At 39.9% G+C, this 19393-nt stretch overlaps 1 protein-coding gene across 5 annotated transcripts; it reads left to right on the top strand.

Moving 5' to 3' along the window:
- Positions 1–1913: 1913 nt before the first annotated feature.
- Positions 1914–19001, top strand: LOC145458738 (phosphatidylinositol-binding clathrin assembly protein LAP-like). Of its 5 annotated transcripts, none has more exons than XM_080337199.1 (16): positions 1915–2142; positions 2766–2908; positions 3909–3984; positions 5273–5375; positions 6778–6874; positions 8393–8504; positions 9441–9589; positions 9761–9837; positions 11083–11167; positions 12455–12583; positions 13922–14120; positions 14203–14298; positions 15102–15264; positions 16570–16747; positions 16808–16942; positions 17511–19001. In XM_080337199.1, exons 1-16 carry the CDS (start codon positions 2013–2015, stop codon positions 17520–17522), a joined length of 1884 nt encoding a protein of 627 aa, XP_080193325.1. In that variant the 5' UTR covers positions 1915–2012; the 3' UTR covers positions 17523–19001. The 5 variants fall into 5 exon arrangements, with proteins under 5 accessions (XP_080193326.1, XP_080193327.1, XP_080193325.1 ...); XM_080337198.1 differs by having other exon boundaries at positions 17711–19001; XM_080337200.1 differs by lacking the exon at positions 14203–14298 and having other exon boundaries at positions 1914–2142; positions 17711–19001.
- The last annotated feature ends 392 nt before the right edge of the window (positions 19002–19393 follow it).

Consider the following 19393-nt stretch of genomic DNA (forward strand, 5'->3'; position numbering starts at 1 on the left):
ATCACGTGACTGTGCCTTAATGACTAAAATTGACTCAACAATTCGTCTACGAGTCATTCTATGTTTTCACACGTCCAGTCGATTCATTTTCGGGTGGTGACTCCAGTCAAATCAAGTCATTCCACAATCATGACTCGAGTAATCACAACGCTTCCATAAATCTCAAGAATGATCCTGGTGAGTGGTGACAGCTCACGGACATATTCTATTTCGTAATGCAAAAATTATTTCTGTTTTGGAATTTCAATTTTGATTATTTTGCCTGTCGCCAGTTCCGCCACAGTCGCAGCAGTAGCGGAGGAGGAGTGACTTGCTTACGTGCGACGTTCTACTTCATTTTCGTAGTTTAGTTAGGTGAAATTAGACTTCGATAAAAAGCGTAACGAAGTAAGTATCAAGTGTCACAATATAACGACCACAAAAATCAGCTATGAAACGTGCTTCTTATACAAAATCAATTGTTATAGTGGTCCGGTCCGGTCCGATAGTAGTGTTAGGCTGTTAGCTTCCTATCATTCATTGTATTGCAGTCTTGTGATGTTTTGAAGTGATGAAATTTTATGAATAAACTTGAACTTACAGAGTGAAATTGGTGGCAACGTCACACAGAATTTTCTGTTTAAATACTTAATTATTCTTTATATAAAAGCTCTCATCTCATCACGCCGGATTTATTTCGTAAAATAAACCGAGATTCCATAGGCCGAGAGAATCCCATAGCTGGAGACTTGAGAGAAAAATAGAGCAATACTTTCCTTGGTCGAATGTGCTGTCGGCACTATTTCCGAAACACGAAAATTGAAATTATAATCATCTGTGTACTGGAATTCTCAGTCGAAACGAAAACCATACTCGCTTGGAAATCGGCATTGTTCAGTATCGCCGTATCGGTAGTTTATCAGGAATATAATCATTCTAAAAACCACAAGACTGCAATACAATGAAAAGATCAGAAGGTCTTAAAACAACTCAAAATATACCTTTGTCTTTGAAATCAGACACCCATCAGAACAGAACGCTGCAACATAATGACCGATTAACGTCCCGCACTGATTTTGTATGTTTGTATCGTCAGGGAGCGTCTTGGCGAGCCGTGTTCTCCTCTTAGGCTGTCGCCTTTAAAATACCAATCACCCAGAGTGGAATTGGTGGCAAACGTCACGCGCAAGTTTCCATTTAATTCCTTGATTATTCTATTGAAGAAACCTTGTTCTATTGAAGAAACCTTTGTCTTTGAAATCAGACACCCATCAGAACAGAACGCTGCAACATAATGACCGATTAACGTCCCGCACTGATTTTGTATGTTTGTATCGTCAGGGAGCGTCTTGGCGAGCCGTGTTCTCCTCTTAGGCTGTCGCCTTTAAAATACCAATCACCCAGAGTGGAATTGGTGGCAAACGTCACGCGCAAGTTTCCATTTAATTCCTTGATTATTCTATTGAAGAAACCCTTCTGTCACACGCAACTTATTGACGAAAACCACTGATTCCAGTCTGGCCCATCACTCTGAAATCACGGGCAAGAAATTATAGGTGAAAAGGTAGGCCTACTTACTACTAGATAGTTGATTCCACCCCAAGGTGCAGTGAAAATATAATACAAAATCATCAGAATGGCAGTCCTATATAATTCCAAGAAACAATATCCATGATGCAGAGGTTCACATGATTAATGATTATGACACATTTATAACCAAACTTTAGCATTTACTAGGCCTTATTTTTCATTGAGTTTTTGTTGACTTAGTCTAATGGTAGGCGTACGCTTACATTGAAATATATACGAAAATTATGAGAAAATGGAACATCGAGTAGCACTGTAGTAGTACCGTAATTAATTTCATGACTTAAATATAGTTAGACCCGGATAAGAAGTGTTAGCAGACTAACACAACATCATGAAGGTCACTGGCAAAATGTTGAGCTTATGTCAAAATACCTTTACAGTTCACAAAATAAATTATATACACGGATAGGTTAATCTAGCACGCTAGTCAAAGAAACTGGGAAATGGCTGGTCAAAGTTTCAGTGACCGCTTTACCGCTGCCCAGCATACCATTATCGGGTCGGATATGTCAAAGAGTGTTTGTAAAGCCAGTACGCACGAAATCATGGGACCAAAGAAGAAGCACCTTGACTGTAAGTCCGAAATTGATATATAGTCTATTTTGTCACTCTGTGAAAAGAAACAAATATTATATTTCCTGTGTGATCCAGGTTATTAACCATCTGTACCTGCAATGAGATTGCTTTCGTGGGATACTTGCAACTTAAACTAATAAATTAGTGTCAAGATTTGTACCATGTGCTATAATTTACTTTCGATTTTTTATCAATTTAGTCTTGTCTAGAGATAAATTCTTCAGATTGTTGTGAAAGGTCGGATTCTATTGTAAGATGTTTCACAAAAAATTTGGTTTAGCATCTGTAAACTTTACTATTAGCAGATAATGATTTATGATATGTTGGATATGCTTCAAAAGATTGACTTGCTGCTAGCTGTAACTTGTCATTTCTGACCAATTTAGTTGATTTGTAACTTATTAATTTTCAGCTATAGCTATATCAAATCAAAGAGGTATCTCATTCTGACATTGTTTAGTAAAATTGTATAATTTTTTAAACTGCAGTTTGTAGTTTTCAACATCATTCAAGAGCTATATTTTCCGAAGAAAATACCAATGAATTTTTTGGAAGATGTGTAATTTCTATATTGTATTATGATGTTGCAAGTCTGTAATTGTTTTATCAATATATTTCAGACCTGACTGCTCTTACCCGTGAGCAGAACGTGAACATTCCGGAATTAGTCGATATTCTCATCGAAAGAACGAAAGTCGGAAGCTGGGTTGTAGTTTTCAAAAGCCTCATTACTGCCCATCACCTCATGTACTATGGGAACGAGGTGAGTTGTAAAAGATTTTTCCTATGTCCTGTCTCTTCAGACCAGGATCGTATTCTGGATTCTTGGATGGATTTAATCGATTCAGTCCATGGTGTACATTTTAACTGATCATTTTAGTAGTGCTTATGTGCTATGTCAGCTGTTTCCCATTAGGTTGTTCAAATGTTCATCATTGGCTAATTGTTAACTAGTATTTCTAGTAGCACAAATTTTACTGGATAGCAAGCTACAATATTTAGTTACGACATTCCTTATTATGTGCCCCAATTCATGAAGTGATTGACGTACATGTCCTTGAAGAGTCAATATGTTATCTCTTATGGTTTATTATGCGCTGGATTACACCACAGTACATCTTCTTGCTCTTTTCATCATGCAAATCCCTTATTGAATTTTTCATAATCATAGTTGTTTTCCGTGAATGCCCTTTCAAGACCCTGCGGGTCCCTTGTGTATGAGTTGGATTAGCCTAATTTGTGAAAGTATATTTTGTGAAATTTTCAAGTTAACATATTTGCATACCGGTAATTTAGCTAAAACTATAAATTTGGCAAATCAGGTCTAATTGAAGAAGCAATTTATAGGCCTCTCTTTCAAAGCAACCTTCGAAGTGAAGAAAAATGTAGTATATTGTGATAAGGTATAAATTAGCTCGAAATTCAGTTCATCACGGTAGCAAAAAGAATTTGTGGAGTGTTATAGGCCCACCGCCTAGTCTAACTTGAAGTTTGCGACTTTGTTCGAAACTTGAATACCGGTATGGCATATCTGTTATCATTTCTGCATTTCTATGATTGACTTTTCATAAAGTGCTGGCATGATTCTCCTGCATCATAAAAATATTTGAAGATCTCTGAAGAAGTCATGGTAATTTGGTGTAAAATCATAGAAAGCCTGTTGTCGCTAGTTGCATTCTTTTTTGGTGTTGATCTGACCGTACTTAATTGCGTGCACTCATTAATTTGTCTGATTCTAACATGATATTTCTTTCAATTTTCAGCGGTTCATCCAGCATATTGCATCAAGACACGCACTCTTCAACCTAACAGATTTTGTTGACAAGACTGGTGTCCAAGGTAATCTGCAGCTATCCAACTGAGAATCTGTCTAATTGGTATTTGCGTTTATTGACCAGTTAGTGCTTGCTGGAAGTAGTAATCTGGGATGACAGGATGTGTAGGCTACTAATCTCGTAAACAAATACATCCTTTTTGTTATTAGGGAAATCATGAAAACTCTGTTTGATCAATGTTACGCCCATAATTCATTTCTAAACACTTGAATGATACACTGTCTGGGCTAATTTCAACTACTCTCGACCTACTTGGGTTTAGAAGATCTCTGTTGTTTATTCGTGAAAAGGGTAGCATCCTCTGTTACGGTGTTATTGACTTTATGTCATGTATTGAGTAGATTTTCTGGTTTCAGCTTGGTGGGCCATTCATGCTGTACCATGTATCATAGCCATTGATTCAAAGTGTCATGGGGCCAAAGAGTAATTAATCCTTTATATTGTAGCATGTGTCCCTATGGGCACGACAAACTTTGTGCAACATTAAAAAATAATGGCATATATTGTACTTTGTAAAAATTTTGTTTGGTTCAATTAGCAAACCTTTTTTTATCAACTGCAAATTGCCTATTGCAGTATAGCCTGTTATGTTGTGATTGTGGTCCTCATTACGTTTTTGAGTCGTCCATGAAATATGGGTAATATTGGGCGTTGCACATTGGATTTGTTCCTATCTGGTAGATGCTTACCTTGTGAAAATCGATACTGAATTACTGATAAGTTCAGCAAGGATAAATTATTCGTGAAAATATTTCATCTCTTGCGATCATCATGATAAGAGTAATTTTCTTTATTCACGATTATTATGTGTTATGTTTCGGTAGGTTATCCAATATTCGTTTTTGCTGGTCGAATGTCTTGCTGAATTTGACTTTTGTCAATTTATGTAATCTCTTCAACTGGAGTTGTTTTGGTGTTGCTACAATGCTACTTATCTGGAGGGGATATTGCTACTTATCGGGAATGAATCTTGGTGAAATTTCATACACGGCTTGTGGTAATTCGTGTAAACGCTTGTGACTCATATCGTCCAGGGCATTCAGTTAATGATTATGTATAGCTAGTGGACATGTACATATGTATGATGATTAGATATACCTTGATTCTGTGTTTGAGAAGGAACAGATGATCAATCCTTTTGACCTTGGTATGTTCTTGGTGGTTGTTTTTGCTTTTTATAGAGAATAGCTAGTATACCTGACCTTGGTATTACACAGGAATGTTCATGGCTTTGTCAGAAAAATTGCGGAGGTTTATTCGACAGATGTTGCTATTTGACATATATTTTTTAGGATATGACATGTCGACATTCATCAGAAGATACTCAAGATATCTGAATCAGAAGGCTGTATCATACCGAACCGTTGCTTATGACTTCACACGCGTGAAGAGAGGGTAAGTCTCAGCCGGAAACATTCACAAGTAATGTGTTATGTGTAGGCTATGTTTTTCCAATTACTGATCAATTTCTCATGGCATATGATGTAATTGCTGTGCTCGCCTATGGATGAACATTTTTCTTTCTCGCTGAATCTGCATGTGAATTCACGACTGCGCTCATTTCTAAACCAGGATTATACGGATTGTCAATGACCTTGTTGGTATGCATTCAACCGTAAATTGGTAGTGGTAGGTTTCTTGGTCAATGATGGAAACAACTACAAATTACACCTTCAGAAGTGCCTTCGATAGGAAGTAGTTGCTTTGAAATGCCCAAATTTGACCCTATTACGCAGTCCTGCCTTCTTATAGCTGTATTGCAGTGTCTGGTACGCATGAAAAAATACACATTGTACATATTCTATGTCTTGTTGTTACTTTCAATCCGGAACCTGTTTTTTCCCATGTAAAACTTGACTAATTTGGGCTTTTACTAATGTTCTCCTAACGGATACTAGATTGAGTTCATTGTGTCCAAAATGATATATCTTAGTTATTGCCTAATGGGAGTATAAACTAGCAGAGGAACAAAGCTAGACTTTATAACCTTTAATAATATCAAATAAATCAAAGCCGTGTGTCTTCTCAATTTGCTCGTAACTGTTTACAAAGGCCACCTGCCTGTATCTTTTTCTGTCGCAAACTTATTTAATACTGTTCAGTAACTATTTCTCTTTGGTGCAGAAACTGTAGATTCCATACATTTATGCAGCTCTGAAATTGAACATGATTACCTTATGGTTAAGGATGTTGTAGTAATAGAATTATCATAATGCAATAATAGGCAACATATTTTTGTTAACAGTGTAGTAATTTTGGTCGGGTATGTGTAGGACCTTCAATGAACTCTTCCAGGAAGTTTCGGAACAGAAATGGTGGCCGTTGACTAATATGTATCTATAAAGTACAGACGCTGGTATTGGGCAATGGGCATTGAAAATTTGTAATTGATATTGCCCTGGTAAATTGGACAGCACCATTGCCGCAATACGTTTATGTGCGAGTGCCGTAATGGTACGTTCCGCCAATAGAACACGGGCTCGATTACGATTTAGTTCATCTCTGAAATGCCTGCCTAAGTGTTCAAGGTTTTTATCGGCTTCCCATTGCCATCTGATCGGTGTAAGACTGAAACTATAATTCGGCAGTTCAATCTAATGAAAAATGACCATTGATGTTTAAACACCATGTATGCCAAACAACAACAAGTATCAAGTGTGGCAATAACTACTAACTAATTTGTTTTCTTGCAACTTATTTGTGATAACGATGAATTATATGTGCTGATGTCTCGGTTAAGCCTGCGACGTTAGTGACAATTAATTAATTGCTGTTTCACTTTGATCCATTCTCGCAGCAAAGACAGCGGAGTTTTACGGGGTCTGCCTGTCGAGAAACTGCTCAAGACTCTTCCTACACTCTGTACACAGCTAGACGTGCTTTTGGAATTTCAGGTTGGGTTCGATTACACTGTTTTGTTTATCTATGAGCGACCCGCCATTGTCCAAGTAAACCAGTCCTGTTTTCACAACTGTTACATAGTTGGCAGTTGCCCTTTAGTCGGTATTTCTTACTTTCATTGTCATTAGGCCCACCTACCAGTATATTATACCTTCCAGGTGATTTTAATGAGAGTGAATCGAGTTAACTACAGGATTGGTGTCAAAATTCGCAATGTTAAATTGACACCAAGACTTTTCACTACCTTATGAAAACTTTATGAAGACAGTATCAGTAATCATAAGAGTGTACAGGGCGCTGCTTACAGCAACGTAACATGGCAAAACTAGTGTGCTGAATAGTGGGTATATTTTTGGTTTTGTGTAAAGGAGATCTACTCTATGGCCATCTTTTTAACAGATTTTGATTCATCCTGATTGCTTATGTGTGTCCTAACCCCTGTCACAGCCCATTGAGCTATAAAACTTTCAGTTTCATTCATGCGCACATTGTGACGTTGCTGAGATTTGAAACCCCGAACATGAAGACCTGTGAAGATTGTTTTAGCTCCATGCCATTGGTTGTGGTGTTCTGGTCCATCTCAGAAGAAACGACTGTCTTGCATTAAAGTGAAAGTAACGCTAAACTGCCTAGTGAAATAGTTGATTCTGAAACCAATGTTAATCCATTGAAACATTTCTTTGTAGTTGGCAGAATTTCTAAATTTTTGGCTCGAAAGCTGCCTGTAGAAGTAGCCTGAAATTCAAACTTGAAACTAGAACTTGGCTACTCACTGGGAAACTGTACAGTTTTTTTTTCTATTATCGAAGTTGTATCCTAGTTAAAAATGATTGCTGATGTTTTGTAGAGTGTTGGAGATTTTGAAAGCTAATACCAATTTTAGAAGAATTAGCACTTTTTAAACACACAATAAAACTGCTGCCATTTTAGAAGGGCTCCAGTAGCTTTATATACTTGGGACAATGCATATGAGATACATTTTCCTACACAGCTCATCAAAACATACAGTTCTGAAATAACCTACCGCTTTATGACTAACCCACTTTAGCTGAAGTTTAAGCTGTTCGAATTGCCATGATGCAAATCGCAAACTGCGAAACTTCCCACAAATCTGTGAAGAAATCAGAAAATATGCAACTTTGTTGTGTAAAACTGCAGAGTGATCCTAGAACTTGATAATAGCCTGTGTCGTTAGTGGGTATCCTACATTGGTGTATTTTTTAAATACAGTTCTATTAAGATAGCAAGATATAAATCTCTCATTGTCTGTTTTGAGTCGAATTCCGTATGACTGATTTATTGTGCCCATTCGTTGTGATTAGATATTGATTTTAGTGACGTGTTACTATTTTTGTTGAATCCTGGTTGTTCTGCGTTTTCGAATAATTTAATGTCGTATTTTTCAAATTAATTTCTCCCGCCAGATGCACTTATCAAAAATAGTCGTTTTTAATATTTCTCCTGTCGTTTATATACTATTTATCGTCATTCGTTTGTGTTTTGTATTGAAGGCTTACCCTAACGAACTGACCAACGGCGTGGTGAATAGCGCCTTCATGCTACTTTTCAAAGATCTCATCCGGCTATTTGCTTGCTACAACGATGGCATCATCAATCTTCTGGGTGAGTGATGGTTTTGCAAAACAGATGAAAAAAATTGTATCTGTAGCTGGTGTCGTTTTGAAACTGAGCCAAATCGACAAACAATAATTGTAGCCATAGCTTGTGCCATAGTAATTTTCGCCTTGACGTCACATTCCTTTGGCTTCAATTGATCTTACAAGAAATGTTTTATTCTTGTTGCACATTCTAATCTATCATACCTGCTAGCTTTGTGGACCAGTCACTCAATGTCGTCAACATTGAGGTTCAAAGTGCTCAGGTATATCTTGATGTATCCAAATAATTTATGGCATTACAAACAGAACTGAAGGCGCCCTAACACTTTTGCATTGCTCATCGCTTGTTTGTGTCCCTCACTCATCTCTTGCAGACACGTAAATCATCAACAAATGATATTAACATAATGTGACTGATACAGCAGGCCTAGTTATTGGGGTATTGTGAAATGGTGATATTACCTGAATCAATAGGTAGGCTGATAAAGCTATCAGTAGCCTATTCAACGGTAAATTCTAGAGTGTTCGTTCTATAGTTTACCAAAACAATCTTGACAAGAGAGCATAATGGTGGAGTTTCCAGCTTCTTGATCAATTGGTCGTTGGTGCAATCCTGGGTCGGGTCCGACCAAAGACCTGATTAGTAAAACTGGTATCCATGGCTTCCTCGCTTGGCGCTCAGCATTACCGTGTTAGTATGGAGTGGTGGTGCAAGACTTGAAAGCCTTACAAGGCTGGATCTGCACCTTCCCTGTCCAGCCGCATGTGCACAGATCGCGTGTATGTATATCATGAGTCAGTGTATATGCCGCAAAAACATCGAGGACAAAAATATACAACGTCCTAGGAATTCAGTTTTTGGGCAACTGTCTGAACATGACTCGTCTAACTGCAGTTGTCATAAACTCTCTGCCGTCTACAACTTTATTTTGTTACACAGAAAAATACTTTGACATGAAAAAACATAACTGCAAGGAAGCCCTCGATCTTTACAAGAAATTCTTGACTAGAATGGACAAGGTAGCCGATTTTTTGAAAGTAGCGGAGCAAGTCGGTATCGACAAGGGTGACATTCCCGATCTGACGCAAGTAAGTTTGATTTTCTCAGATTTCTTATAAGGTGATTTACTGACTTCATAACAATTGTGAATCAGGAATTTTTTACGCCATATCCCTGTTTCCTGAACTTGAATTGTTTAATGCTAGCCGAGAAATAATAGTGCCCACCAAATTATAGAACATCAATTTCTTTTTCTCTAGGCACCCAACAGCTTGCTAGATGCGTTGGAACAACATTATGCGGCTCTGGACGGGAAAAAAGCACCAGCCACAAACAAGTATGTAGTCCATTCCGCAAAACTGTTACAGTAGGTCCACAAGATAGGAATGTTTGTAAATTGAAGTAGAACCCGCGGAAAAAACTATTCGCGATATGTAATTATGGTAATTTCCTGTTGCACGCACCAGATCGGGTTATGACGCGCGACACTACTGATGAGCTCCCACTGCATTCTCACTTAGCCTTAATCATGACTGTGACCGGTTTGCGATTTGCAAAAATTTTCAGTGCTCCCCGTAGGCAGACTTTATTCGGCCCGAATGGTAGGAAGTCACCAGGAACCAATGTTATGATGACCCGAGTCACGTTTTTTGAATTACTCAACTTGTCTCGAGTCACTGCCCGAAAATGATTTGACTTGACTCCACGGTCGACACGATGTGCGAGAAGTATGTAACGTCTCGAGTCAATTTTCAAGTTATTGAATATTCTGCTTTGTAAAGCATTCCGAACCTCGGCCGCACTGAGAAATAACCACACCATCAATATTGATATTTTTGACGAGGTTGATTCTATCAGCTGCGACACAGCTGACAAAACAGCTATGACATATCCTCAACTGCCTTGACTGGAAGTATAATATCGCCGCAACCATGCATAAATCATCCATAATAAGTATGATTTGCCTGAAAGTAGGTGAAGACTCTGCAGAATTGAGTATTCTTGAATAACATATGTTTGAATTCTATTTATGTGACATTGCAAACAGTTTAGAAGCACCAATTTAATCAACGATAGTTTAGAATAGCTATATACTTTTGCCCATTTTTTCCTGTCTGTGGTTGAATTCGAATGCATATTGAATTAGACGTGTATACGTTGAAACATTATTCCTCCGTGATGCGCATATGAGGTCTACTGTAGGCTACCTATAGCCTTCATAAAACATTTAAATCAATGAAGTTGATTACCGTTAATTAAACTTCTATAACGTTAAGCATGCAGTGTGCCCTGTAAGCAGCGTCCCCGCAACTGACAGATAACGTGTGGTTCATATCGCGATTGTCTTAGTAGTGTGGAAATGGCCTGCCTTGTCGCATGGCATCAAGTTTGGCCTGGTATAGCACTAGTCTAGATGTATTTGTATATGCATCCGTATCCGTACATGAACTCAAACGACTAGAACTGAAATATTTGTTAATTTGAAATTGATTTGGCGTCGGAAAATTTGAGGTGACTCGAGCCATTTTTTTGAAAATCTGATGGATTTGACTTGGTGTATATCATCTCGCGTAATATTTAGGCCTTCTTCGGCGACTTCAGCGCAGATGCAAACGTTTTCTGCCGTCGGTTCGTCTTTCGAAGAGATTGATTTGAAGGACAAGGAGGTAAGAATAGATTTGTCCGTTCCGGTAATAGCACGGAATATTTTGATCTGTAGTGAGATTTGGAAGTTGGATTTTCCTAGTGATGTACATCTGTAACCTTTCTCTTCAGATTAGTAGGTAGTTTGATAATTTCTACTACTGGAAACTACTGAAAATATTTTATCTTTGAGTGCCAACGTAACGCGAATCTTGTCAAAAATTTTAATTTGATGATGGAAATGAAGCGCAAAGCGTGTCGTGACATCGCGATATTGTTGTGATACTTAACTGTACTCCATCACTGCTCTAAAAGCACGTACTCAATCCATCAATCTTATTGGTCATTTATTGGTGGTTAGGTACTTATGCCCAGTGCAACCACGTGTTTCTGCCTGATAATTGAGCGAGCAGGTAGCAAATATGCATTCCCTATCAGCAGTTGTCATGCCGTGGAGTAGGTTATCTAGTTATTGATCGCCACCCCCATTTACTTCAATCACGGATCGAATTTACGCATCTCCGATTGCATGTTCATATGCCGCAAGCAGCATGTCGTAGCGTTGTTAGGTGCGTTTCTCCTGTCCTATATCCTTTTACTGCCCTTGTGCGATTGATTTGAAGTAGACCTTTTGGCGATCGAACTGGAGAAATAGAATAGCAACATAGCATAATATAAGTTATCGATACTACTGTACCGACTCCTTGCTGTGACGGAAACTTCATCAATTGGTAGCTAGTCAGCGCTCTGGTTTTGGCTTTATGCCATATCCAATCTTCTAATAATTTCGTATTGGATGGCCGGATTTAATTTTTCGTACATATATCCTGTGTCAGTTGGTGGATATTGTGTAACAGTTTTGGAGTTATTGCCTATAAAACTTATCGGAAAGCTTACCCGGATTGACAAATGTTGACTGAGAAATTTCAAAAATGTCCACGTTGCTTGGAGGTTGAAGTTTCATGCCTAAATTGTACATTTTGAGAACATAAACTCTGTCTGCTTCCGAAAATGGGACAAAGTCTATTGTATGTCTTGACAATCAAAGTATGGAAAAAAGCTGTCTTGGCTTACTGCAAGTTGCATCGTCATGCCTGTTATTGCAGTGTTTTTTTGTTTGTTTGGTAAAACTGAATGTGTGATTGTAGTTCAAATCATAGTGCCACGACGGCAAGCAATTCTTGTACAGGCGTGTACAATCAAATTATACCTGCCGCGATTTTGCGCTGACGGTGCCCTGTTACGTTCGATTTGCCGCCCGTTCTCTTGTCCTTCACGCGTGTTCACTGTTTCTCGATCGCGAAAATCAGGCGACCCTGCTGGAGGAGGAGAAACAAATGGAAATGTTCAAAAAGCAAGCGGCGGAGCAGCAACAGGCCAAGGCGCAGCGGGCGACCGAGAGTTTCACCGCGCCGGTCGCGACCACCAGCAACCAACAGGTGTTATTCGCGAGCTACGTGTCGTCGTGTCCTAGTTCAGTTTCGAGCGGGGCTGTGGAGTCGGTTAACTTTACCAAACATTTAATGATACCGATTCCTATTATTTTCCTCACAAAACTCCCGACTTGGACATTCTTTTGAACTACATACAAAATTATACATTTATTACACTTCTAATTGTCATTGCCAAGTGCATCAATCTAATTTTTTAGTATAAAATAATTGTGCTCGCAGAACGAAATTACTACCTACGTGAAAAGCTTCATAACTCGTGCAACTGACCCATTTTAGTAACATTTGGTTCGATTTTAAAGTACTGGATGTTGCAGACGAAGAATTTTAACAAACTCAAACTCAAACATTCGTGTAAATCTACTCATTTATTACATCTTCAGTTATTATTAGGGCAAGTTTTTGCAACTTTTTTTACAGCTTCCGGCAGCTTCCCAAATACTCGTAAGATATGTAGAATGCTGTTTCAAGCTGTTTGAAGGAATCTTATAGTGCAACTTTTTGCAACTCTTTCGATTTTTCATGAAAGTATTTTTGATTTTGGTGAAATACACGGTCAAATTCGGCTGAAATACCGTAAATAAGCACTGAAGTAACGCTCTTGCGGTTATTTTGGGAGGTGAACCTGAAAGTTGACCTTTTTTTTTAGTCAATCAATAGAGAATGAGGATGGAAAGCTGTATTTCGGGGGGTGGAACTGTGAAGTTGACCTTTTTTTTTAGTCAACCGTGCAAAATGAGGTCTAATATAAATGCAACTTTTGTCAAAAATAAATGCAAATTTCCACGGGTTTAACTGCAACAAAAACTTGCCCTAGTTATTATTATCAGCAAGGTAAATCAAGCTGCACTTTTTAATTAAAAAAAAATCCGGCCCACAAAGATATTAGGTTTGGTCCAACTTTAAAGTAGGTAAAGATGGAGTCAGCAATTTAACCAACGCCGACCCAAAAAAGTTACAAAATCTCTGTGACTCTGACTCCACGACCTCACAGCCCCTGACCCCGAGCCCCTCGTACTCCCGGTTGATATTGTTTTTTCAATCGCGTTCGGACTGGAAAAGAGTAGCCTCTGGTCTAGCGTCTATCCTCTAGATTTGGTACGTTAAATTTGGAACGCATGTGTGAACACTAATTTGACAGCGTTAGCGCATGAGCTGGCTTTGTACTATTATTTCTGACGCTCGAACTGTAGATTTCAATTCCTTTCCGTTTCGCGTTTGAATCTGCTTTTTTTCCTCTTTTTGCTTGTCGCGTAGTCGTTCGCTGTTATCGTGCAACGCACAATCGAATTTGAACTTACGTCTGTCTTTGTCTGGCGCTGGCAGACTCCATCGTCGAACGTTGACCTCTTTGCTACCGAACCGGCGAGCACCGCCAACACCGCCAGTCTTTTTGACATGTTCGCTACGCCGGCGGCGCCCGTGCAATCCGCCCCGCAAATGAGCGCCCAGCCTTTCGGCATGCAGCCCGCGCCGGTACCTCAGCAGTCGTTCAACGCGGCACCTGCCATGATGGGGAGCCAGGGTGAGTAGGCTTTTGTGGGGCGGGAGAAGATGACTCGACCTTTATGAATTTGTGGTTCAATTGCGTGATTCTCGATTTGCAGCGTTTTTGGGAGGAATGAATCAGCGACCGACTGTGAATCCCGCCGAGCCGTCTCAATCAAATTTTTTTCCATCCAATTCAAGTTTTTTCGATTCCAGTAAGCGATTCTTCTGTGATTTGAATGTTGTTTGCCATGCGGCGCTCATGATTTTTACGCGATGCTTTGAATATAATTCTACATCGCAGCAAACGATGATATGTTGGTTGTTCATTTTGTTGCGACATATTAATGACAAGTACACAGACTCGCAAGCGGCATATCACACTTCATACGATTATGTGAAAACAGAAAAATTAGACCATAAAGGTAACTATAATCATAGCTCAAAGCATATATGCCAAAAAGCTCTGAGTATGAGTGAAATATATTTAGGCAATATGTAGCCTACAGTACCTATTGTATTTGCGACATCGAGGTTTCATACCTCCAGAAGCCTATCTGATTATAATTTATTAGTCATTCCTTGTTGGAATTATCAAAGAATGGTACCACGGCGTGTGGCAACATCGCGCAAGGCAATTTATAATTATTGTCCTCTCAGTAGGACAACGATTAATGCATCCCGCACAAACGCCTAGTCATACCCCATAGAATTTTTGGCGATCCATTTCCTTCTTGGCATGAACGGGGATAGATTTCATTTACACAACACTATCGCAATGGCATGTGGTAATTGGCCCGGCATCAGGTTGCTTTTAATTCAGTGCGAATCAGGCGTGACAGTGTACAGAACCCAATGAGCAGCGGATTACATTTAGTGATGTGTAGCATATCATATGTGACACTCGATTTCGACGGTAATTTGCAGACTGTTGATATGTCAACATTCTCTGGCATTATCGATCTCTGTGCTACCGTTTTTATGTCAGATAGCTTGACCGTGGCATGCGATTTTTCAGATAATTCTGTACCGTTTCAAAGTGACGTTTTATTGCCGACCGTGTTCGGTGGCCAGCCGCAGACTCAAGCGGCTGTGTCGACGCAGAATTCTGCCGTCCCGGTCAAGGGCGATCTGGACCTGTCTCTCGCCAATGTCATGGCGGATCTGACAACAGGGGCCAAGTAAGAGATTACGATTAGCTTTTTCTCGGTAAGGGGTGTTGCGCATTCTTCCTCGTGGCATTGGTGCGGTTGATCGTGTTGTTGTTGAATCAGTAAATATAAAATAGGTGCTTGTCACCGAAATTTGTTTACCCATCCAACAGTGGTTTACTATTATTCCAGGTTACAAATGCGTTGCAGTTTAACAAGGTTGCCAAGGTTTTGTTTGCTCTTGATGCATAGTCAGTTTACGGTATTGTGTGTGATTGTAATTTTCAGTCAAATGCTTGCTTCAGCTACGCACTACGGGCTGTCGTGTTTTTCATTGTCACAAGATTGGTCTTTGTCACAAGATTGGTCTTCGTCTCCAAAGGCCTGCTATAAATGGCAGAGGGCTAGGGTACTAATTAATTTCTAGTGTCCTATAAGTATTTCGAAAATCCTACATGGATTTTCTTCTAGACCATTGGCTTCCAACCTGTTCTGTCATGTGGACCTATAAGTCAATTTCGATGACAAAATTTTACTATTGCAAAACGTTGTTTTTGCACGAAAACTCCCACTATTCACTGCAGTGCTAACCTCTTCAGTCTGCAATGTTCATCTCCATGCTAAAGTAATCGTAGATGAAAGTTGCGCTAAAATATGATATAATATTATTCAGAATGGAAGTATCAGTGCGTTCAACTCTGCGTATTTTCTGTCGCAACAATGTTTTTTCCTATAAAAGTCTCGTGTGCAGCAGTATATTTCAAGCTCTGAAAATTAGTGCTGTAATGTCGATGGTGCTTCTTTACCCACAATGTGCAGGAATTTATATCGAATTTCTTCTACCAGCCGAGTTATACCAATACATATCAGAACACGTGTACGATCACTCTCTCGTAAAATTAGTGTCGCCCATCAGCTACTTCCAAACTATCATGGTTGAATTGTATGGCGTTAACATTTCAAACCGCAATCACAAGTTTGAGGACTATAGTATCATCGGTACATGAAATTGGTTAGATACAATTGCTCACTTCCCATAACAGGCTCTAATGATGACAGTGCTACTTGCCTATGTGTCGCCACGAATGCATTGTATACTTGCTCATTACTTACACTTTACTTCTGGGCAAGAAACATAAAGTGTGTGAAAACATAAATTCAAAATTGATTTTGCTGTCTTACAGTACTGTACATCAGTACTCCCGTATTTTTCAAGCGGGCAAGTATTTTAGTGAAAATTTAGCTTGTATCTTCAACAGTAGTGAGAATTGTAATGCTACATTGCGACCAACCTGTATCCCGTATTCCTTATTTTGACTCCGTACTTTTCGTCAGGGCCAATCAAAGTTTTCAGCCGAAAACGGAGAAAAAACTGACGGGCGGCACAAACTTCCAGCCCAGAATGAATAACGTGACCACCGTCCCGCCCATGACCATGCAGATGCAAGCGCCCGGCATGGCTCCGGGGATGATGCAGCCCATGATGGGCGCTCAGATGTACAACCCGCAAATGGTAAGGCGATTTGTAAAAGCGGCGTGTTGCTTTACGACATCTTGACCGATGCATCCGCAGTCCGCACAGTACCAGATGGGCATGCAGCCTATGACGCAACCTACCATGTATGGCCAACCGCCGATGGCGATGCGACCTCAGATGAACCCCGGCAATGTGCAACAGTTTAATCCTAATAACCCGTTCGGACCAATGGTGAGTTGAACTATGGATTTGCAATCATGGATATATAGAGTTGTTATCCAAGACTTCTACATATCCCTGTTTGTAATGTATGCCGCTGGGCCAATAGAGATGTTTAGGTTCCGAAAATCATTGGTCAAAGTGGTCAGTTTTGGAACTCGTATATAACGCCGTAAATGTCTACTCAATTACAACTAGCATTAGCGATCTCCAAGACACATCACTACATCAGCCGGGAGCAGAGAATGTAGCTTCATACAGTAAAAAGTAAACTACTTCGTTACTGAGCGGTGAGCACCTCTGGTCAGAGTCGCCATTGATGATGCTCAAGACAAGTGCAAGCAATTTTATAAACTGAAACTAATGTTGTTCATGAAGTCGAAGTGTTTTTCACAGTTGACGAAGTAATGATTCGTAGCAATTCTCCAGATTGACAATCGATCTTCACCACTAGAACTTAACCTTTACAATCGGTGGTCAACTTATTAAGGTTTCTCGGATTCGTTTGCCCAGCCCTTTGTGAGCGACTTGAGCGAAGCGTACGGTCACTAAACTTGCTGCACAATAAACTCTCTTTCAGATCAATTATTGATGATTCAATCCGCGGCCGACGCTACCTGTGTCCACCCCTCTCCTGTTTTAATGAAATATGCGAAGGGTGCACGCAAATGTGATTCGTATCCGAAAAAAAAGCTTTTGTTCGATCCGCGCTCCTTGACACGTTTCTCCAGGTCATTAACAATGTTCTTTGGTTTCATGCCGTTCGTCGTTCATTTACAGGCCGGTTTACGTTGAGCGTGTGGCGCGCTACTGGCTTATAGATTTCTTCGTTATGGGCGTGTCCTTGATCTGTCTTGAAGTGTCTTACTCAAATCTGCAATGTGAAAAGGATGCCTTCATCCTGCTCTATCGGTGTGATCCGGTGTCGATAGCTTATCGCATAGCGCATTTTGATTGTTATCCAATCGTTGGTTAGAGAGCGTTGCTGGTGATAGCTCTTTTGTCGAATGCCTGGTATCCTGAGTCTCTTATTATATCTTTTGATTGTCATGGTGCAGCACCGTAATATTATATCGTTTTCCTCATCCAGCTGTAGTAGCTTTCTATGTGTGTATTCCGATGTCTTTTCCGTTGCTTGATGACGGATAACTTGTACCCATGGCTTCTGTTCCAAATCCATGGTTGATTCATTAGATAAAATATTCCTGCCTAGTCTATTCCATGGTCATTTTTGCGGGCCGGTTTACATAGTCGGCGTACTGGAGTCTAGTGTATCCACAACAACGTGACCATCGTCGAACGAATTTATGGCGGTTATAATTGATTTAGGGCATCATGGGAGTAGTCTTTGCCCTCCCCCCCAACTCTAATCCTGCAATACCCAGACCTGACCGCAAATCCCAACCTTAGTTCTCCGATACCCCAACTCTAACCCAGCTCACAACCGTGATCCCACGATGCCCTTCAACTGTTTATGAACATCATATTGTTGTTGTGTATAAGCGATTACACTAGACCCCCGGCAGTGCGTTGTGATCATTGTTAGGGTGATGGTAATCTGAAATATTGCTGGCTAGACCAGCTGATCAGAATTCTGTTGCCTGCGTCGGAGTTGCCATTTCGGTACCGGCAGTTGATCTGTTGTCATACCAGCTTTGATGCAGAATGTGCTCTGATAGAAACTATGTCCGTGCTTGCCGTCCCCCATGCATCTAGACTACCAGAAATTCGAGTCACTTGTGAGCAATTGGGTCCGGACGCGTCACTCTCTGTAACATATTTTATTGAATCAATTGCAACGTATCTTGGTGATTTTCTTTCTTCGTTTGTTTGACGCGTAATCGCCGAAAATTGCATCGCCCCGCGGCTTACTCTACGATTGCTCTGTGCCGCGCGTGTCTCCCGGTCGAGCCGCGCGCCTTGTACGGCCGCTTTTCGCTTAGATACGTCTTCATGTATAATGATCATATATCTTTGGTATATCGTACACGATTAATACATTGTACCACTTGTTCGCTCTTGTTTTCTATGGTTAATCACTAGCCGATGAAATATATATTCGAATCTCCAAGGAGTGATTTATTGCGAGGTTTCGCAGGGATTAGGGCTTAGAATTAATTGTACAATCAGAACATTTTCAGCTTTTCCACATTAGATTAGAATTAGAATGATAGCTGCACGTTTTCTTACATATTAAATTAGAATCAGAATGAGTGAATTTACAAAAAACTTGACATGTTGTTGACTCCGAATTACGCAGAAACGACGAGAACCGCGTTCGTTGATATCAACAGTTTGTTGTCATAAGCATGAAAATGACAAATATCTCTACACCGATCTTGGCTCGTATCGCGCAATGCACTTCTCCCGTGATATTTTCACGAAATACCATAACTGAATTGGAATTGGCGCATAGAAACGTTACGCAAACTAGATTAAAATTGGACTAACGCCATTTCGCTC

This window comes from Botryllus schlosseri, chromosome 16 (genome assembly GCF_051294905.1).
Source record: "Botryllus schlosseri isolate E-star chromosome 16, Bs_hap1, whole genome shotgun sequence".
Classification (NCBI taxonomy): Eukaryota; Metazoa; Chordata; class Ascidiacea; order Stolidobranchia; family Styelidae; genus Botryllus; species Botryllus schlosseri.

What these genes read in the sequence shown, in the direction of transcription:
- LOC145458738 (XM_080337198.1), top strand. Translation starts at nt 2,013, where the DNA reads ATGGCTGGTCAAAGTTTCAGTGACCGCTTTACCGCTGCCCAGCATACC. An exon ending in ACGTGCTTTTGGAATTTCAG is followed by an intron (nt 6,875 to 8,392) that starts GTTGGGTTCGAT and finishes TTTGTATTGAAG; the next exon opens with GCTTACCCTAACGAACTGAC. An exon ending in GATCTGACAACAGGGGCCAA is followed by an intron (nt 15,265 to 16,569) that starts GTAAGAGATTAC and finishes ACTTTTCGTCAG; the next exon opens with GGCCAATCAAAGTTTTCAGC.